The following is an 18,887-nucleotide window of genomic DNA, read 5'->3' as shown; positions in this document are numbered from 1 at the left end:
TGTTCAGACTGAGAAATCGGGAATGTATCCAATAAGGTACGCCATGGGGGGAGTGCGTGCGATGGGGGGAGTGCGATGAGGGGAGTGCGATGGAGTTACCGGAGCTCACACTCGGTGTTGCAGCTCTGGCTGAGTGGCTCCGGACGCCGCAGGTGATGGCAGCGCTGCTCCGAGACCACGAGGCGATCGCTCTCCCGCAAGCACACCACCTTCCCGTGCTGCTCCCCTGCACGCGAGGGGCACGCACGCCGCCTCGTTACCCCGTTGCCGGCTCGCCAGTGGCGATCCCCAATTAGAAATCGATTTCAAACACTCCAAACATTTGACACCACAAAACAAATATGTAATAGGTGAGCTTTCAGATAATGGGCCTTTTTCACTGCTCTCTTACGTGCAATAGAGATGAGCCATTGCCCAAGACGGGCCATTGACCGCCGTCAACGCGGCATCAGGAAAAAAAATTCTATGCAAAAGGGTTGCGGCACAGACGTGCGCGTGACCTCCCCTCTCTCTGTCGATACAACAATCACGTGACTGCCGCGTGAAGCGGATGCCACCGCCAACGGCGGTCAACGCTGCCCCCCGCAGTGTTGACCGGGGCGGCCGCGGCCTCGAACCCCCTGCGACGAGATCGGCAAAACGCGCTCCACCCCCTGCTCGGCCGTGGTGCCACTGCCAGGCGGCCCGCCTGGGCACGCCCTCGACGGGACTCGCGAAAGGGCGTTGTAGGAGGGTCGCGCTCATTACACGCAAGCTGCTCGCCACAAACGAACCGCAGTAGCTCGCCGATCTCGTCAGGGACCGCAACCCATTGCGCGGACTCTGGGCAGCCTCGCAAGCAGCGGCGGCTTTGGGCTAACCATCAAACAGAGCCAGAATATGTATTTATACTGGTGGAATCCGATGAGCTGTAAAGCTCTTTTTCACAGATGGCCAAGAATTGCACAGGTGTCCAAAACAAAGGCGGTCACCGCATCGCGCGGCGCTTTCAGAAGCGCTCCTGCGGCCGTCTGGAACGCTCTTCCTTCCGATATCATGAAGCCACCAGAGCTATACACTTTTAAATCATCTAGATTTACAAACTATTTTTTTAAAAACTAATTTCCGTTTCCTGTCCTTCCCCTGATCCTCCGATATGCACGGTTGGCTACATACGGTGTGAAAGACACTCAACATACACTAACAAGACAATGACAAACTTCCCCGTATAGCCTTAGCGAGCACCTATGAAGGCTGGAATGGCACACGAAGGAGTCGGTGGCCAGCACCACGCCTGGCCACCTTTGTCTCCCCAGTGGCTATATTTACACACCGCACCAGGTACTCATTTGAGGGCGAGTCGACCTAGGCGAGGCCCAAGACCGGTTCAAATAATCGTCACCGGTGTTGGCCGTGAGCGGGAATCGAACCTGGGTCGCCGGGCTCGTAGCGCGGCGTGCTAACCGCTGCACCTCCGCTCCCCACACTATACACGCATACGTACACACACACACACGCACGCACGTGCACCCATACACGTACCCCGGCAGGTGCGGCTGCACTCCTGCCAGGCCCCGTTCGTGTCCCAGGCGTAGCGCTGGGCCTTCTCCTCTGTCGGGATGCTGAAGCTGTAGCGGATGTCGGGGCTGTGCAGGTTGCCCACGGACAGCACCTGTGACACGGTGGCGGTGCGGCCCACGCAGCGGCGGGGCTGTCAGTCCGTCCAGAGTTGCGGGTCCAATTTTCTCTCGCGTCACTGCTTGGCAAGGCCGGCATTTTCTTAATTTTTTTAAATTTCATTTTTAGACGAATACATATTTTTACGGCGGCCAACGCAAACCCGTGCGCCGCTCGCTCACCATGATCGCGACCTCCTCGTCGATGCGCTGGGAGCAGTTGAGGCGCTCCACTGCGGTGTCGGAGCCGGTGTAGTCGATGGTGGCGCCGCGCACCCTCACCTCACGCTTGAACACGCTGACCACGAAGTTGCCATTGAGCAGGTAGCCTCCCTGCCCACTCCGCACAGCTGTCACGGGGAGGGGGGGGGCACACACAGAGTCACGTGTGAGCAGGTAGCCTCCCTGCCTACTCCGCACAGCTGTCACGGGGAGGGGGGGGCACACACAGAGTCACGTGTGAGCAGGTAGCCTCCCTGCCCACTCCGCACAGCTGTCATGGGGAGGGGGGGGGCACACACAGAGTCACGTGTGAGCAGGTAGCCTCCCTGCCTACTCCATACAGCTGTCACGGGGAGGGGGGCACACACAGAGTCGCGTGTGAGCAGGTAGCCTCCCTGCCCACTCCGCACAGCTGTCACGGGGAGGGGGGGCACACAGAGTCACGTGTGAGCAGGTAGCCTCCCTGCCCACTCCGCACCGCTGTCACGGGGAGGGGGGGCACACAGAGTCACGTGTGAGCAGGTAGCCTCCCTGCCCACTCCGCACAGCTGTCATGGGGAGGGGGGGGGCACACACAGAGTCACGTGTGAGCAGGTAGCCTCCCTGCCTACTCCATACAGCTGTCACGGGGAGGGGGGCACACACAGAGTCGCGTGTGAGCAGGTAGCCTCCCTGCCCACTCTGCACGGCTGTCACGGAGAGGGGGGGGGGGGGCACACAGAGTCACGTGTGAGCAGGTAGCCTCCCTGCCCACTCTGCACGGCTGTCACGGAGAGGGGGGGGGGCACACAGAGTCACGTGTGAGCAGGTAGTCTCCCTGCCCACTCTGCACGGCTGTCACGGAGAGGGGGGGGGCACACAGAGTCACGTGTGAGCAGGTAGCCTCCCTGCCTACTCCGCACAGCTGTCACGGGGAGGGGGAGGGGGCACACAGAGTCACGTGTGAGCAGGTAGTTTCCCTGCCCACTCCGCACAGCTGTCACGGGGAGGGGGGGCACACAGAGTCACGTGTGAAACTTAATCTACAAATTCCTCTTTAAAAAAAAATGCGTGTTCCCCCAAGGCAAAGGTGCAGCCCTGCAATGTCTTGCTCACAAAAACTGCTGGCGTGCAAGGGCCTCCGCCAGAGGGAGCTGTCGTGAATTTGGCCTCCTTTTCATTAGGCCGGCCAGACATCTTAGAAGAGGGGGGGTACCCACACTTTACCCCACCACATGCGACCTGCTGATCGTAGACCAACTGCGGCATAGCTAATCATACTGCCCGGTGGACAGAGGTGGGGGGCTGGTGGGGGCAGTGTTAAGAAACTTGCCCCTTGTTTTAGCTGCCACGCCGGCAGATTGAACCAGCGGCCTCGATATTGTGAAAAATTTAACCAGGGCAGCGATGCTGCCCAGAAAAGAAAAAAACCCTGTAATATTCCAACCCATTACATAAAATCCGTGATCTGGTTCCGTCTGTAAAAGATGTGATTCCGGACATAGAGTACCCTGGCGTCTACAAACTAAGTTGCCTCTGTGGTAGAAGTTACATTGGAGAAACCAAACGACATGTCTCGGACCGCATTCGTGAACACAAAGCAGACCTAAAACACGGTAGGACCAACAGCTCGGCCGTGGCAGATTACTGTTATAATTCAGTAGGCTCACATGACTTTGACTTCTCCAAGACAGAGGTTCTTTGCAAGCCATCTGGCTACCATGAAAGATTCGTTCATGAGGCTATCCATATATTTAAACACAGAGACAATTTCAACCGAGAAGATGGATTCTGGCTTAGCAATCATTGGAAGGATTTGATAAACCATTTCGGGTCTTAATTGATTGTTTACGCTTACGGTGGCTTTCAGACCACATTATTTTTCGTCTCCCCCCTCCTCTTTTCCGAACATAGATGGACTCGTCCATTTGAATAACTGCCAAATCGCTCTCCGTGGTGCTAACGTAAAAAAATGCCACTTTTTTCAAATTTTCTTGCTGTGGTTTTCACACCTGATTATGATTGCTTGTGTTGCAGTCGAAAAGTCATGAGAATTGTATTGTTTTATATTTTTATTATTTTATTGTTTCCCTTCTACGTGACTTTACCGAAAGAACCAAGAATGTAATATTCCAGTAAAAAAATCCTATTGGTAAGTCGAGCTTGGGATAAGAGATGATGGGAAGGAATTCCAAAGTGAAGCAGTGCAAGGGAATAGGCACCAAGATAAGAAGTGTTGTGACCTGTAGTGTGGTGAGTGGGCGAGTGTGTTGTTGTAACCTGCAGTATGGTGGTGAAACAATGTGGCTGAGACGAAACAGTCCATACTGGTAGCCCAAGTCCTCAACATAAGTGGAGGAATCAATGACTCAATAAAGAGTGAGGTTCAGAGGTAAAGCAAAACCACGGCAAGTTGCTGTAGAAGAGTGACGAGGGGGTCGCCGACTGCCGCCAAGCGAGTGACCGGAGTGAATCGGGGAACTGGCAACGCCACCGCGACGGGGCCACACGTCCCCCCAGCTTCCGTACAACGCTTCGCGGGCTTGGTTCAGGTCAGAGCAACGCGCGTCCCTACCCAGGTAATTGTCGTCGTCGGCTTTTCCCGAGTAGCTGTGCTGTCGCACTTCAATGTTCATGCTGCCTGCGGGTATCCTCACCACCTCGTTGTACCCTGGTGCACGGCAGGCAGAAGGGGCAAAAGTCATGCAACAGATACACACCCAGATTGAAAAGTCATTTGTTTTAGAAGTGATTTTTGTGTCTAGTTTGTTGTCCTTCCCACGCACCTCCGATTAGCACGGTTAGTGACGTACGGTACGAAAGACGTTCAAAGTACGTACATATAAGCATGCTATTACAGCATACAGGGCAGCGGAGTGACGTCTCAGCTGGTCCTGGGCCTCCCTGTCCCAAACCATCGTTGACCATTGTGGTGAAGTCTAGTCCAACAACTCTCTTGACAAACAGGGAGTGTGTGTGTAAAGGTTCCAATGGTGATGTAGAGATAGCATAATGGAGGACAGAACATGTATGCTACACACTATACCAGAATAATCTTCAATACTCTACGCTATGTTATATATAATGTGTTCTTGTGAAAATAGTACATTTTATAAGTGGGTGAAAAATATTTTGAAAAAATCAGGCTCTATATTCTTGGGTCTTTCGGTAAAGTCACGTAGATAGGTTCATGATTTCGACTCAAGTAATTTTTAGTTATTTTGAACCTTTTGTTATGAACCTATCTACGTGACTTTACCGAAAGACCCAAGAATATGAATTCCTGCAGTCACGAAAGCTTTAAGTCAAAATCAGGCTTTACTTTTTGTTTGTTTATTTTACATACACAGTAGTCCCCCGTTTAAAGTTTTTTAATGGGTTCCACGAAAACTGTGAACAGAAAAAAACTGCTGAATTTAATTAACTTCTAAGTTCACAAATAAGTAAAAATCCACTGCCAAAACATAAAACGTTAAAATGAACTAAAGCCAGTCGAGGTATTAACGGCTCATAAATGGGCATCGCTGATTGGCTGAGGACATGGCTCAGTCCCACTTACAAGCGCTCGGATTGGCCGAAATTGGCGCCACCACGTGCACAACGTAAACATACCGCAAGTCAACATTTTTACTTTAGTCGAAGCCATGGAACCCTATGGGAGTCGAAACGTTAACCGAAAAACCATTAACCAGTGTCACTGTTAACTACTGTAATGCAAAAAGTGTGTCCATGTCAACACACTTGGTAGATTCTTGTGCGCTGTGAATTCAGATAGGCCTCGACTTGCAGTCGCATTTGCTTTTTGCGTTTAGTTTGTTGTGCCCCTTCCCCTGCACCTCTGATTAGCACGGTTGGCTACCTACAGTGCTTTCCACATCCATTTATCATGAACGGACAACGAAACATCTGGAAGCCATACAGAAGTAAGCCAGAACTCAGGGGATGGTGAAAGGTTATTAAAAAAACATATAATAAAAAAAGATATATACATTTTATTTAAGAGTAAAACAAAAATTCTAACCGGAACAACCGAATGTTTACAATGCAGTTGTTAATTTTTTAATTAATTGCAGCGTGCCGGATATCTCCCACAATCAAGGAAGGCTTTCCCTCCAAACTTGACCGGCTTCCAGATGTGTCACCGCTTGTAAAGCAACAACAACAACAAAAAGACTCGAGGCTCGCATTAAAAACAGGAAGGAATGACAAGAACACTCGATACCACGGCGCAGAATTCTACTTTGCGCAACGGCGCGAGGGTACTGAGCTCATCACGCCAAACAAGTAAAATGTTAGGCAGAGCCCATCTGGCAGAAAGAACAAAGTTTGTGGTTTACCAGCATTGTCACTGCTTTTGTGGCCACGAGGTTGGCCTGGGCGGCAAATCACAGGACTTGTGGGGGGGTGGTTGCCCTCGAGACACCGCAACAAAAATAATTAATCACGTCCCGCAAACCACGAGCGCGCGACCCTCGACCTCCGATGTGCGGTTCCACCGGCAAGGCGGTCACCACAAACTGCGGGGCACCGGCTCCGTGTTCAACTCAGGGCCTCGGGGCGCATCAAAAGTGCGCCAAACAATCCTTCAGCTGCGTCGCTCAAATGCATTTTCTTCTTCCCTTCCTTTCGTCCGATGAACACGCCGCACACGAGTTGGGCCAATATTTATCTGGAGCCCAAATTGGAACCCTATTTTCAGAGTTATCGGATCGTACCCTGTACGTTACGTACATTGAACTTCTTTCGCAACCGTACGTCACCAACCGTGCTAATCGGTGGTGTGAAACTGTAGTGCGGGTCACTCGTCTGGTGTAACGACTGTGTCAATTAGCCAATCTGAGATGGCTAATAACTTCCTCGTGAATGTTTATGCCTTCATGTCTCCAATCCAGTGATTGCAAAAATAATTATAATATCGCCATGAATAAGAATGGCCTTCCCTATGTATAACAATTATCATAATGTACAACTCTTGTTAGTGCTGTATGATACCATTGGTCATGCGGGTTATTTAACCATATCTCACCGTGCTGGTCAGTGCGAGTTGATGGGGGCGCTGGAGACCAAGTAGTAGATGGGATATCGCTATTAGCCATCGCTGGGGGAATAAAAACTGAGGTCACCAGGCTCACAGCACAGTGCCTCGACCGCTCGCCATACGCTAGCTTTTATTCTCAACCTAAAATAAGGACATCGGGTGGCACTGACACTCGCGGCGGAGACAGAACACAAAAGGGAAGGGGGGCAGCAGGCTTACCGTACTGGACGCTGTTGAAGGTGCCCGACACCGTGTGGCAGGATGAGTTGTCCCCTCCGCACACACCACACTTGTCTTTCCTCGCCTTGGAGTTGAGCACGTGGTCACAGCCAGCTTTCTGGCGGTGAACGGAAAAGGTCACGGTAAAAAGGGGAAAAAGGGGCAGCCCTGCTTTTGCCTGCCCACGCCGTTGCTGGCGGAAATGGCCTCCCGCAAGAGAGTCCCCGCTCGGAGGATACTCTTTTGGCCTACTCTTCAACGGTGGCTACACGCCTCAGAAGAGTGTGGAGCATCCACACTCTTCCAATTACCACACGTGAGCTGCCGATCGACGAACTGAGGCGGTATCCATCAACACTGCTGGAGGTGGTGGTGGATTTGAGAAACTCGCACCGCTGCTTCAACTGCCGCGACCGAAAATTCAATTCAACCGAAGACCTCTCTAGTTTGCAGGTTTACCGGTATTCTTGGGCAGGGAAATTGAGTTTTCAGGTCCATACGGCATACAGCCGCTTCAATACGGGCAAAAACACCCCCAATAATGTTTGTCTGTTTGTGTTTCTCCCTTGTGATGGGACTTTGTAGGATGAACGTTGATATTTATAAGGGGTACGGGGTGACCAATAAGGTCTGAATTGGTCTGTAATAAGGTAAGGCACTGACAAGGGCTGCATCGGGTGGTTTAACGACAGATTTATATATTTACACGATCTCACCTAAAAAAAACCTGCATTATGGATGATATTGGTCGCGAAAGCCTACGAGGTGTAAACTCACTGATAAAGGGTTGAGAGGCATGGGTCCAGTGCGCCGATCGCTACGCCGCCGTGCGGCGCCGTTACAAGTTGAAATCGTCGTGACTGGCGCGTGCGAGCTAAACACTCCCGCGTGCTCACCCTGCACAGGCCCTGCACACAGATGTCGTTGGTGTCTGGTCCACAGGGCGTCCCGTCCATCACGCGGTCTCTCAGCTGGTAGTACGCGGTGGTGCCCGTCACGCGGCAAAACAGCTTGCAGCGGTCCTTCAGCAGAACTGTCCCCCAATGCACCGCGCACAAACACAGCGACGCACGCTGGCCGTGACAATATCATAGGCGGAGTTTGACTTCTATATTTGGGTGGGTGCATATAATTATTTCATTTTTTTGTCATCTTAATGTTAAACGAGCTCTTGCGCTCCCCTCAGGGCAACTCCAACCTGCTCCCCTTTTCTTCCCCCCTCTTCTATTCCTCCTCAACCCTACGGAGGCCATTTTGTACACCCTTAACGTCTTCTATCCCTTCTCCTTCCTCTCGATCGCTCCCTGCCCGTGTCAAAAATAAAGAGAATCGCTCCCGAAACGTCGGCCACGTGAACGGGCGAAAGTGAGTTATTCTCGCCGGCCGGCCAAACGTACTCCCACTGTACTTGGACACCCAGCGCACGGTGGGGGAGAGGCCGTTGATGTTGAAGTGGCGCCCGTCGAACTCGGAGCACTGATCGTCGCGGAAGTCACGGCGGCCTTTGGGGCACGGCTCGGTGCTGCACGAGCGGAAGCGCATCCTCCGCCCCACGCAGTAGTTGCCCCCGTTGCGAGGCCTGAGCAACACGGAAGCCACGTCATCATCACCACCATCATCATCACCATCATCATCACCACCATCATCACCACCATCATCATCACCACCACCACCACCGTCATCACCACCACCATCATCATCATCATCACCACCATCATCACCACCATCATCACCACCACCATCATCATCACCACCACCACTACCACCATCATCATCACCACCATCATCATCATCATCACCACCACTACCACCATCATCACCACCACCACTACCACCATCATCACCACCATCATCATCACCACCACTACCACCATCATCACCACCATCATCACCATCACCACCACTCTACTCATCTCCATCGCACACACTCTCCACACCAGCCACCCTGCAAGGCATTGGTCCAATTCTCCAGCTGACGTTCGCTCCGTGTGACGTTGCCAACGCGCGAGTGACACCGCTGAGCGCGGCGACCCGGCGCGGTGTGGCTCACCGGCGAATTTCCGGTCGCACCGCCGCCACCGCCGCTGTTCAGCACAGCATCCAAAGTTTCGCTCCGCCCTCGGCACAACCCCAAAAAAAGCACGCCGCTCGGAGCGCCACACCGCACACAACCAAGTGGCAAGCACGACGTCTCCACGCAGCGGAGAGAGGGGGCGGTGGGGGGGAGGGGAGGGGGGGGGTGGCACGGCGGCGGGGGGCACCTACTCCGGCTTGCCGCAGTCGCGTTCCGAGGAGCGGACGCCGCCACCGCAGGATCGCGAGCAGGGCGTGAAGGGCCCCCAGGAGCCCCAGCTGCCGTCCACGACACGCGCCGGCGCCTCCCGCGCAACGCACATGCCCTGCACGCAGTGCTGTCGGCCACACGCGCGAGCGGCCACACACACGCGCGGATACACCAGCGGACACACACCAGCGGACACACACCAGCGGACACACACGAGCGGACACACACCAGCGGACACACACCAGCGGACACACCAGCGGACACACACCAGCGGACACACACCAGCGGACACACCAGCGGACACACACCAGCGGACACACACCAGCGGACACACACCAGCGGACACACACCAGCGGACACACACCAGCGGACACACACCAGCAGACACACACCAGCGGACACACACGAGCGGACACACACCAGCGGACACACACCAGCGGACACACACGCGCGGACACACCAGCAGACTCACACGAGCGGACACACCAGCGGACACACACCAGCGGACACACACCAGCGGACACACACCAGCGGACACACACCAGCGGACACACCAGCAGACACACGCGAGCGGCGCCAAGCACCAGTGTCAGACGGCTGGACGCTCGCGGTGACGGCGGAGAAGTGCCGGTTTTGTTTTTATTCGGATTCCCCCAGTCAAAAATAAAATGTTAGAGATTTTATTTCAACGACATCCTCACCGAATAGGAAATGCAATTCATGTACATTCATGCACAACGGCAACTAAATGCGGCCGCATCTCCAGACAAAATCTTTGTTTAGGCTGGAGGAATCCGATGAGCTATGAAGCTCTTTTTCACAGATGTCCAGGCGGTGTTCACAGATGTCCTTCTGCCTGTGCAGCGTCCAAACGCTTCACAGGGGGAAGGGAAAAATACGAGCGATATGCAGGTGAAAGCAAGTCTTGACATAGAACTAGGCCAGCAGCGGAATCTCAACCGTGCAAAGTTCAAGGGGGAAGAGCCTTTCATACACAGGAGCAGACAGGGGAGAAGGAGCGACCTCCTCCCCAGAAAGTGGAGGCCTTCACTGCTACTAGAACAGAGGCCACGTGGCCGGAGAGTTGAGTGAGACGAGAGAGGAGAGGGAGGAGGCAGGGGAGGGGGGGCAAGACCTTGGGGCATTAAAAAGGAAAATTCACAACCCACACAATGTGATATGTACACAAGAGTTGTTCTGGTTTCATCTTCACGAACAAATGAGAATGACAGTAAAACTCATCATACGCCATCGTGGAGGATTCTGGGTAATAATGAGATTGTTTTCCACCGACCCAGCGGTGGGACTGACAAATGACTGTAAATTATTATTACTACCTATGAGTTTGTTAGGACGCTTGCCGCATCGCAACGGTTAGCACGCCGGACTCGCAATCCAAACAGCGGCAGTCCAATCCCATCTCCCGTCGAGGCAGTCGAACCAATGGGTGCAAAAGTGAAAGGGGCATCGGGGGGAGGATTCCCCAGCCCACCCCGCGCCCCACGGTTGAGCCTCCCGGAACAAAGCGGCCGCTTTTGCTGGGAAGGCGCCGCTTACCATAAAGAAGCCGCACTCCGTGCCGTCGGCCAGCGGCATGTGCTGCGTGCGGCAGCCCTTGTGGATGCCCTCGGCGCTCGTGCACCACAGACGCTTGCACTGCTTCTGCTCTCCCCCCAGGTCGCCAGCGCCCGGCCGGTGCAACGCCCATCGCACCGAAGCCAAAAAGGGGGGGGGGGGGTGGGGGGGGGGCACAACAACGCGTCCCCGCCGGGAGGGTAACAGGCACGACCGTCGGCGGTCGCTCGCGGTCAAATGCGTCGTCCACAGGTCGACGACGGGCCAGCTACGTAAATTATCCACGAGAGGTTTTTGTTTTTGCTTGCTGGGTCAGATGGTGTGAATATAAATGTGTGTCGTTAAACCCGCCACCGCCTAACACGGCCGATTGCTAAGGTTGCGTCACGTGAACTATCACGTGCCGATTCGTGACTAGTTCAGCGCACACCGGTTGCGTGTTGGAGAGTAAACCACCCCACACATTTACAATTCGAGCACCGTGACGTTTCGCCGGTAATTACAACAACCAGCACCATCAGGTGGACAGCATGAGTTGTGGAGAAATATTCCTGTTGAATTATCTACGTACGGAAAATGTCAATTGAGAATTAAAAGATAAGCCACAGTGCGATTGTGGTCATCCCAACCCAACCTATGGACCATACAGCAAACCACTAAACACGGACTGCTCTACTTAGTTCTGTTCCAGGTTTGTTCGCAAGTCGATTTGTTCGACTTCAATTGCAAACACGTTGTATGGCGTGTACACAAAACACGGGAATGGCTTTAAAAGTTGAATAATCTCCTGTAGATTCCGCTGGTTCTTCATGTTCGGCAGATGTAGATGCCACTGGTTCTTCATGTTCGCAGATGTAGATGCCACTGGTTCTTCATGTTCTGCAGATGGAGATGCCACTGGTTCTTCATGTTCTGCAGATGGAGATGACACTGGCTCTTCATGTTCTGTAGATGTAGATGCCACTGGTTCTTCATGTTCTGCATATGGAGATGCCACTGGTTCTTCATGTTCTGCAGATGTAGATGCCACTGGTTCTTCATGTTCTGCATATGGAGATGCCACTGGTTCTTCATGTTCTGCAGATGGAGATGCCACTGGTTCTTCACGTTCTGCATATGGAGATGCCACTGGTTCTTCATGTTCTGCAGATGGAGATGACACTGGCTCTTCATGTTCTGTAGATGTAGATGCCACTGGTTCTTCATGTTCTGCATGTGGAGATGCCACTGGTTCTTCATGTTCTGCATGTGGAGATGCCACTGGCTCTTCATGTTCTGTAGATGTAGATGCCACTGGTTCTTCATGTTCTGCATATGAAGATGCCACTGGTTCTTCATGTTCTGCAGATGGAGATGCCACCACTGCCACCTATTGCGTGGCAGTTGAACTTTAGACTCTCGGTCTGAGCAGGCAACTGGACATACGGACAGGTTTATTCGTATCTCTGAAAGTTCGTAATCTAAACGTTCGTAAGTAGAGTCCCTGTAGTTCCCAGTAATTAGGCAGCCAAATTATCAAAAATAAAACATCTGAATAACACAGATGTGATGTCAGTTCTCCAGTAATTGCCCAGCTTTAGAAAATGTGGCTTATTCATTGGTATACATCAACGGTTTGACACAAGGGTGAAGGAGGGTGTAAGACGCACATTTGACTTAAGCAATCCGACCCAAAAAAAGTGTTCAATGAAACGTCCCTGCATGGCAAGTCGTCGCTTAACGCGCAGTGTTGATGCAAACACGTTTTTGCGAGAATGCGGTTCCTTCCATCAGGGAGCACTTTTCACACATCGTGCCCGTTCTAACGCGGAACACTCGCCATTATAACGAGGTTTCTGAGCAGTCGACAAATAACTACTTTCTAAAGCTGCTAGACTGCGAGCGGTACAGTGATACAGCACGCCGAATGATTCGGTAACACGGCTGCGTACCCTCAGTTATTTATTCACCCCCAACATCTCACTGCGTGGTGTGCGTCATAGGAGTACTACACCGTATCTCGCTAAACTTCACCGTTACATTATTTGTGGGGGCAATTGTGTGTGTGTGTGCACGTGTACGTTCGTGCACATACGTGGTATATGACGAGCGTTCACGTGACACACCTCGCGGCCACTAGGTGGCGGCGACGTTCAACGCAACGGTTTCAAAAGAAAATTCACTCGCTGCAGAGTGCTGCAACGCCACAATTTACGCCTCTCCCCACCCCTTTAAGCGTCGTTTCGCGAACAAGTCGTCACTTTTACGATTCACACCGCCACTCGAGTTGCGTCACCTCAACCCCCTCCCACACGCTCGCTCGCTCACGTCGCTCTAAGGCGTTGTTCATCCTTTCTCGTTATCCGTCGCCTCTCGGCCTTCGCCTCCACCACCACCACCACCAACTAAATAATACTACCCCGTAAATGTCTTTGATTCGCGTCGTTTCGATATTCGTCGTCGCACCTTTCAGGAACTGCATCCCCCCCACCCTGCCCCCGACATAAACCGGGGGTGCTGCTGTCATCGAGTTTCGGCGAATCGTCAACACTCCTCCCACTAACCTCCACCCCCACCCCCCCCAAGATTGAAGGGCGCTAGGGTGACGAGATCTGAACTACCTCGCCTGGTAGACAGCAAGTTGTGGGCTCGATCCCGACCCGTGATGCTTGTATATTTATATAACGAAGCAGGAGGATTTCGCCACAGATCTGGCTGTTGCCTGATGATGCTCGTTGTAATTACTGGCGAAACGTCACGGTACTCGAATTGTAAATGTTGTGGGTTTACTCTCCAACACAATGGTGTGCTGAACTAGTAACGAATTTGGCGGGTTTAACGACACATTTATATTTACGCCATCTAACCCAACAAACCTCTAATATTGGTCACGAAAGCCTACGTGTTCAACTGTGTATTTGGAGTTTGCATGTTCTCCCCAAGGTCGTGTGGATTTTGTCTGGGTCCTCCGGTTTTTTACCCTCCACATTTATTACAATCAACATTCGTTTAGAGTATTTGGCTACTGCTATACATTTCCACGCGATAAGCCACTTCGTTGCGCTATCATTTGTGATCGTCAGATCACGGCTAAGAAAAAGAGCTATGGAGCTCAGCGGGGCCTTACCTGGCAAAATCGAAAAAAAGATAGAAAAACAAATAAATTAAAGATTGGTGGGTGAGGCTGCGTACCCACCATATAGGGGCAGACCTGGGAGCCCGGGCCAAACATGAGCTCGCACTGTTTGTTGGCGTTGAAGAGGTGGCCGGGCATCTGCTTGGGCAGCTCGTACGGCTGAGACACGGGCTCGTCCAGGAGGCACTCCCCATAGCCCGTGCTGCGGGGGGACGCACGGCACCCAGCAGCAGCAGCGGCGGTGGAGGACGACAACAACGACGTCACACGATCAACAACAATCAACAATGACGACGCACGATCAACAACAATCAACAATGATGACGCACGATAAACAACAATCAACAACGATGACGCACGATAAACAACAATCAACAACAACGACACACGATCAACAACAATCAACAACGACGTCGCACGATAAACAACAATCAACAACGATGACACATGATAAACAACAATCAACAACGATGACGCACGATAAACAACAATCAACAATGATGACGTACGATAAACAACAATCAACAACGACGACACACGATAAACAACAATCAACAACAACGACGACACACGATCAACAACAATCAACAATGACGACGCACGATAAACAACAATCAACAACGATGACGTACGATAAACAACAATCAACAACGATGACGTACGATAAACAACAATCAACAACGACGATGACACATGATAAACAACAATCAACAACGATGATGCACGATAAACAACAATCAACAACGATGACGCACAATAAACAACAATCAACAACGACGATGACGCACGATAAACAACAATCAACAACGATGACGCACGATAAACAACAATCAACAAAGACGACGCACGATCAACAACAATCAACAACGATGACGCACGATAAGCAACAATCAACAACGCTGACGCACGATAAACAACAATCAACAATGATGATGCACGATAAACAACAATCAACAATGATGACGCACGATCAACATCAATCAACAACGATGACGCACGATAAACAACAATCAACAACGATGACGCACGATAAACAACAATCAACAATGACGCACGATAAACAACAATCAACAACGACGACGCACGATAAACAACAATCAACAACCATGACGTACGATAAACAACAATCAACAACGCACAATAAACAAAAATCAACAACTACGACGCACAATAAACAAAAATCAAGGACGACGCACGATCAACAACAACAACGATGACGCACGATAAACAACAATAATGACATCACCAACGCTACGCCACTCATCAGCAGCACCGTCGAGTGCAATGTGGGAGGGGGGCGGGGTTCAGAGTTCGAATCTCGGTTGGGGGTTTGTGACTCGGACCCCCCCTCCACATCATCCGTTTCCAGGGTCCATGAAAATAATCGATCACCACTCTGTGCAGGGAATTCAACGGTGAATCTCGACACTCGGGGGGGGGGGGGGGGCTTTTGTGACCAACGCGATTGATAATTGATCTATTGGTCGGATGACGCGAGTACATTGTGTGTCCGTACGCCGTCGTCCCTACCTCCTTCCCACATCATCTCTCTTGTGCTATTCGTTGACCACGGTTGCACTTTATTTTCCGCGCTCTTTTCACTCTGCTCAGTGGGTGTTCGCCCCCGAGGTCGTGACGGGTTTCTGTTTTCATGCCGGTCGCTCGATGCACCCCCTTCCTCCCCCCCGTTCCAGTTCAGTGCCGCAGCGATGCCCACTCTCATTGAGGGCGGACATTGCCACGCAAAATGATCAAATTGCTTGATCGATCCAAAGAGGAACAACGTCAAATAGCGAGCGCGCACAGCTTTAATAATAATAATAATCCTGGGCAGGGGGGTGGCAGGGCACGCTCGCGACAAGGGGGCGATGGATGAAGGGGTGGGGGGGTGAGAGAAGCGACGGATGCGGCAACCCAGGGACGGAGCGCGTCCCAAACGTCTTGATGGGAGTGGGGGGATGAACAGAGCGATAAACCCATCTCGCGTGCAGGTTACTGGGTGGATTGCCGCGTCGTAACATGGCGAGAGGCTGCTGGGTCGGGTGGCAGCAGTACGCGGCCTTCATGCAAGCAGTGGATTGGTCGTGACGGATGATGACGACGAGCCGCCACCATCTCTATCTGAAGGGGGGCAACCTTACTCAAGGAACTCGGTGATGTACTTGCGGCTGCACCGAGACCACGTCCACGGGTTCGTGTTGTAGTTGAGGGTCGGCGCCATCACGTGGAACTGGCCCTTCACGCCCGCCTCCCGGCACTTGTTGTTGTCATCGTGGGGCATGTTAAACCTGGGAGACGACAACAAAGATTCCCCCGTGCAGCCTTCAACAGACCGTCGGGCGAGTGCTGTTCACGAGTAGCGCCTATGAAGGCCGGCACGGTGGCACACGAGAGGGGTGGGTGTCCAGCACCACGCCTGGTCGCCTTTGTCTCCCTCGTGGTGCTGTTCTTACACACCGCGCCAGGTACTCATCTGAGGCCGAGTCGACCTAGGGGAGGCCCAAAACCCGTTCAGATAATCGTCGCCGGTCTTGGCCGTCACCGGCAATCGCACTCTGGTCGCCGGGTTCGTAGTGCAGCGCGCTCACCGCTACACCACCGCTCCACACACACACACGCAAAGAGCGAGGGCACGGGCACAACTAATATAAGATGTGGCTCCTGTGCGTGTGTGTGTTACACCTGGGAGACACGCACAGCGAGAGGCACGGTCAACGATGACACCTTTAGGGGACATGGGCAATACAGATCTAAGCCTCGCGGCTTAAGGGTGGGTGGAAGCTGGCGTACCCAGAGAACAGCCACACGTATGGGGGGATCACACTTAGTGCCGTCATCGCATAGCCACGTCAACGCTCCTGTGGCCACTCGCTCAGGCTCAAAGCCCTGCCGAGCTTTCAAGATTCCCACCGTGAGGCTGGATGCATTACGGCTGCTTGGCCGATCCAGTTACTCAACTACTCAGAGGAAACGATCCAGCGTTGCATTCATTATCTGTACACGAAGAACCAGTCGCTGGTCTCCGAACACTCGTTGGCCTATCGTCACCTCTCACAAGCGGCCGCATTTAGATGCTTTGCAAAGGTAAAGGCGCAGGACTACAATTGCCTGCTCACTCCGCTGCAGCAGAAGGGTCTCCCACCGGTAGACCGCCCCTCTCGAGGGTATTTTGGTCTCTTACACTTCTAAGCTGGTCAGATGTCTTGTTGAGAGGTGGCGGTAACCACACTTTACCCCACCGCACACAACCCACAATCAACTAACCCTGGTGAACCCATTTATACTGCTGGGTGGGCAGAGGAGGGGTGGGGGGTTCAAAAACTTTCCCATTATTTGAACTGCCACGCCGAGAAATCGATTGCAAGCCCAGTATCCATATTTTATATGGCAAGGTGAGATTTTCACCGTTGTACGTGCAAAGGCGGTGTCGCTGTGATTAGCGCGCTGTGCTACCAACCCGGCGACCTGAGTTTGATTCCTGCTCACGGCCAATATCGGTAACAATAATTTGAACGGGTCCTGGGACCCCCCCCCCATCCCCCCAGGTCAACTCAGCCACAAATGAGTACCTGGTGCGGTGTGTAAACATCGCCACTGGGGAGACAAAGGCGGTCGGGCGTGGTGCTGGCCACCCACCCCCTCGTCTGCCGCGGCGGCCTTCATAGGTGCTCGCTAACAGCACTTTCCCCAAGAGTCTGTTCCGGTTATGTGGGGGACCTTTGTCTATAAATATCAAATTACATTCGATAAAGCCATTCAATAGCTTCTGTGGAAGAAGCTTCAGGGTTGCTCTGTAATGCCGCCCGCACAATCGGCAGTGCGGCCAGCGTGCCGACAATGACGCCACTGTCGCACTCTCGCTCCGAAGCTGTGGAAACCCCTGAGCGGCGCACCGCACGCCGAGCACCACACGGAGGTCGCCGCACGGGGGAGAGGTCGCGTCGTCGTCGTCGTCGTCACAGGCGCTCGCGACTCACACGTGGCCAATCTCGTGCGCCACGGTGAAGGCGGTGCTCAGTCCGTTGTCCTCGCTGATGGAGCAGCTGCGGTACGGGTCGCACATCGTGCCCAGCTCGGCCAGACCTGGGGGGCACACCGAGACACTCTCAGCCAGGGTCCCTTCATTTCACCAGGATATGAAGGAATGCGTTAGAGCACATCTTTGTTAATGGTGTGAGATCCCTCTCAGTAATCCTTTTACTCTCCCATAAGTTAACCCCTCCCCCCCCCCCCCATGCACAGGCACTATGGCCGACAATTCTGCCTGCCGTCTGTGAATGATTCGGGAAGTGTTGACATGCCTGTGGCCAGGGACGACGAAAAAAAAACAAAAGCAGGTCTCACCCAAGGTGTCACATTTGTTCCTCGCTCTGCAAATATTCTCACTGCGGAACAAAACAAAGATTGACAACAGACACAGGCGCACGGGAATCAAGCACAGGTCAGCATCGACACCGTTTCCAAGACAAGAGACCCGGTTGCCCTCTCGCGAGGTCACATCTTTTTCTGAGCACCATCTTTGCGCCACAAGCAGCACCGCCACCACGAGACGCGTCGGGACAGACTCCAAAGGAGGAAAACTGCCGCTTGCCAGACGCCTCACCTGCTGCTGTGCACGCAGCCACGAGTGACCCCCCGTCCCCCCCAGTACTCCCACCTGGCTCCAAATCTAGTCTGAGATCCCCCACAGGATCGCCCCCCTCGCCATGTTCAAGATCCTCCATGAACTCGCCACTGGCCTACCTCCCCCCCCTTCCATGTTTCCCTCCTCGTCCCCCGTCTCAACCTCCCCCATCTCCT

General features: G+C 52.9%; 1 protein-coding gene across 1 annotated transcript in view; it reads right to left on the bottom strand.

The window, feature by feature from the left end:
* LOC116952785 (A disintegrin and metalloproteinase with thrombospondin motifs 9-like) overlaps positions 1 to 18,887 on the bottom strand; it is a 100,724-nt gene that overhangs the window by 29,379 nt on the left and 52,458 nt on the right. Inside the window, exons 7-19 of the mRNA XM_032972424.2 lie at positions 18,432 to 18,472; positions 18,065 to 18,170; positions 16,229 to 16,375; positions 14,148 to 14,289; positions 10,955 to 11,059; positions 9,379 to 9,524; positions 8,511 to 8,692; positions 8,010 to 8,146; positions 7,114 to 7,231; positions 4,432 to 4,527; positions 1,839 to 2,005; positions 1,522 to 1,651; positions 100 to 226 (exon numbers count right to left, since the gene is read on the bottom strand). Coding sequence (XP_032828315.1) covers positions 100 to 226; positions 1,522 to 1,651; positions 1,839 to 2,005; positions 4,432 to 4,527; positions 7,114 to 7,231; positions 8,010 to 8,146; positions 8,511 to 8,692; positions 9,379 to 9,524; positions 10,955 to 11,059; positions 14,148 to 14,289; positions 16,229 to 16,375; positions 18,065 to 18,170; positions 18,432 to 18,472 — 1,644 coding nt within the window. The remainder of the gene's footprint in view (positions 1 to 99; positions 227 to 1,521; positions 1,652 to 1,838; positions 2,006 to 4,431; positions 4,528 to 7,113; positions 7,232 to 8,009; positions 8,147 to 8,510; positions 8,693 to 9,378; positions 9,525 to 10,954; positions 11,060 to 14,147; positions 14,290 to 16,228; positions 16,376 to 18,064; positions 18,171 to 18,431; positions 18,473 to 18,887) is intronic.

This window comes from Petromyzon marinus, chromosome 48 (genome assembly GCF_048934315.1).
Source record: "Petromyzon marinus isolate PM22_M1 ecotype Great Lakes invasive population chromosome 48, UKy_Petmar_22M1.pri1.0, whole genome shotgun sequence".
NCBI lineage: Eukaryota > Metazoa > Chordata > Hyperoartia > Petromyzontiformes > Petromyzontidae > Petromyzon > Petromyzon marinus.
Note: the sequence above shows the minus strand (reverse complement) of the source record. Positions and strands in the feature narration are given on the sequence as shown.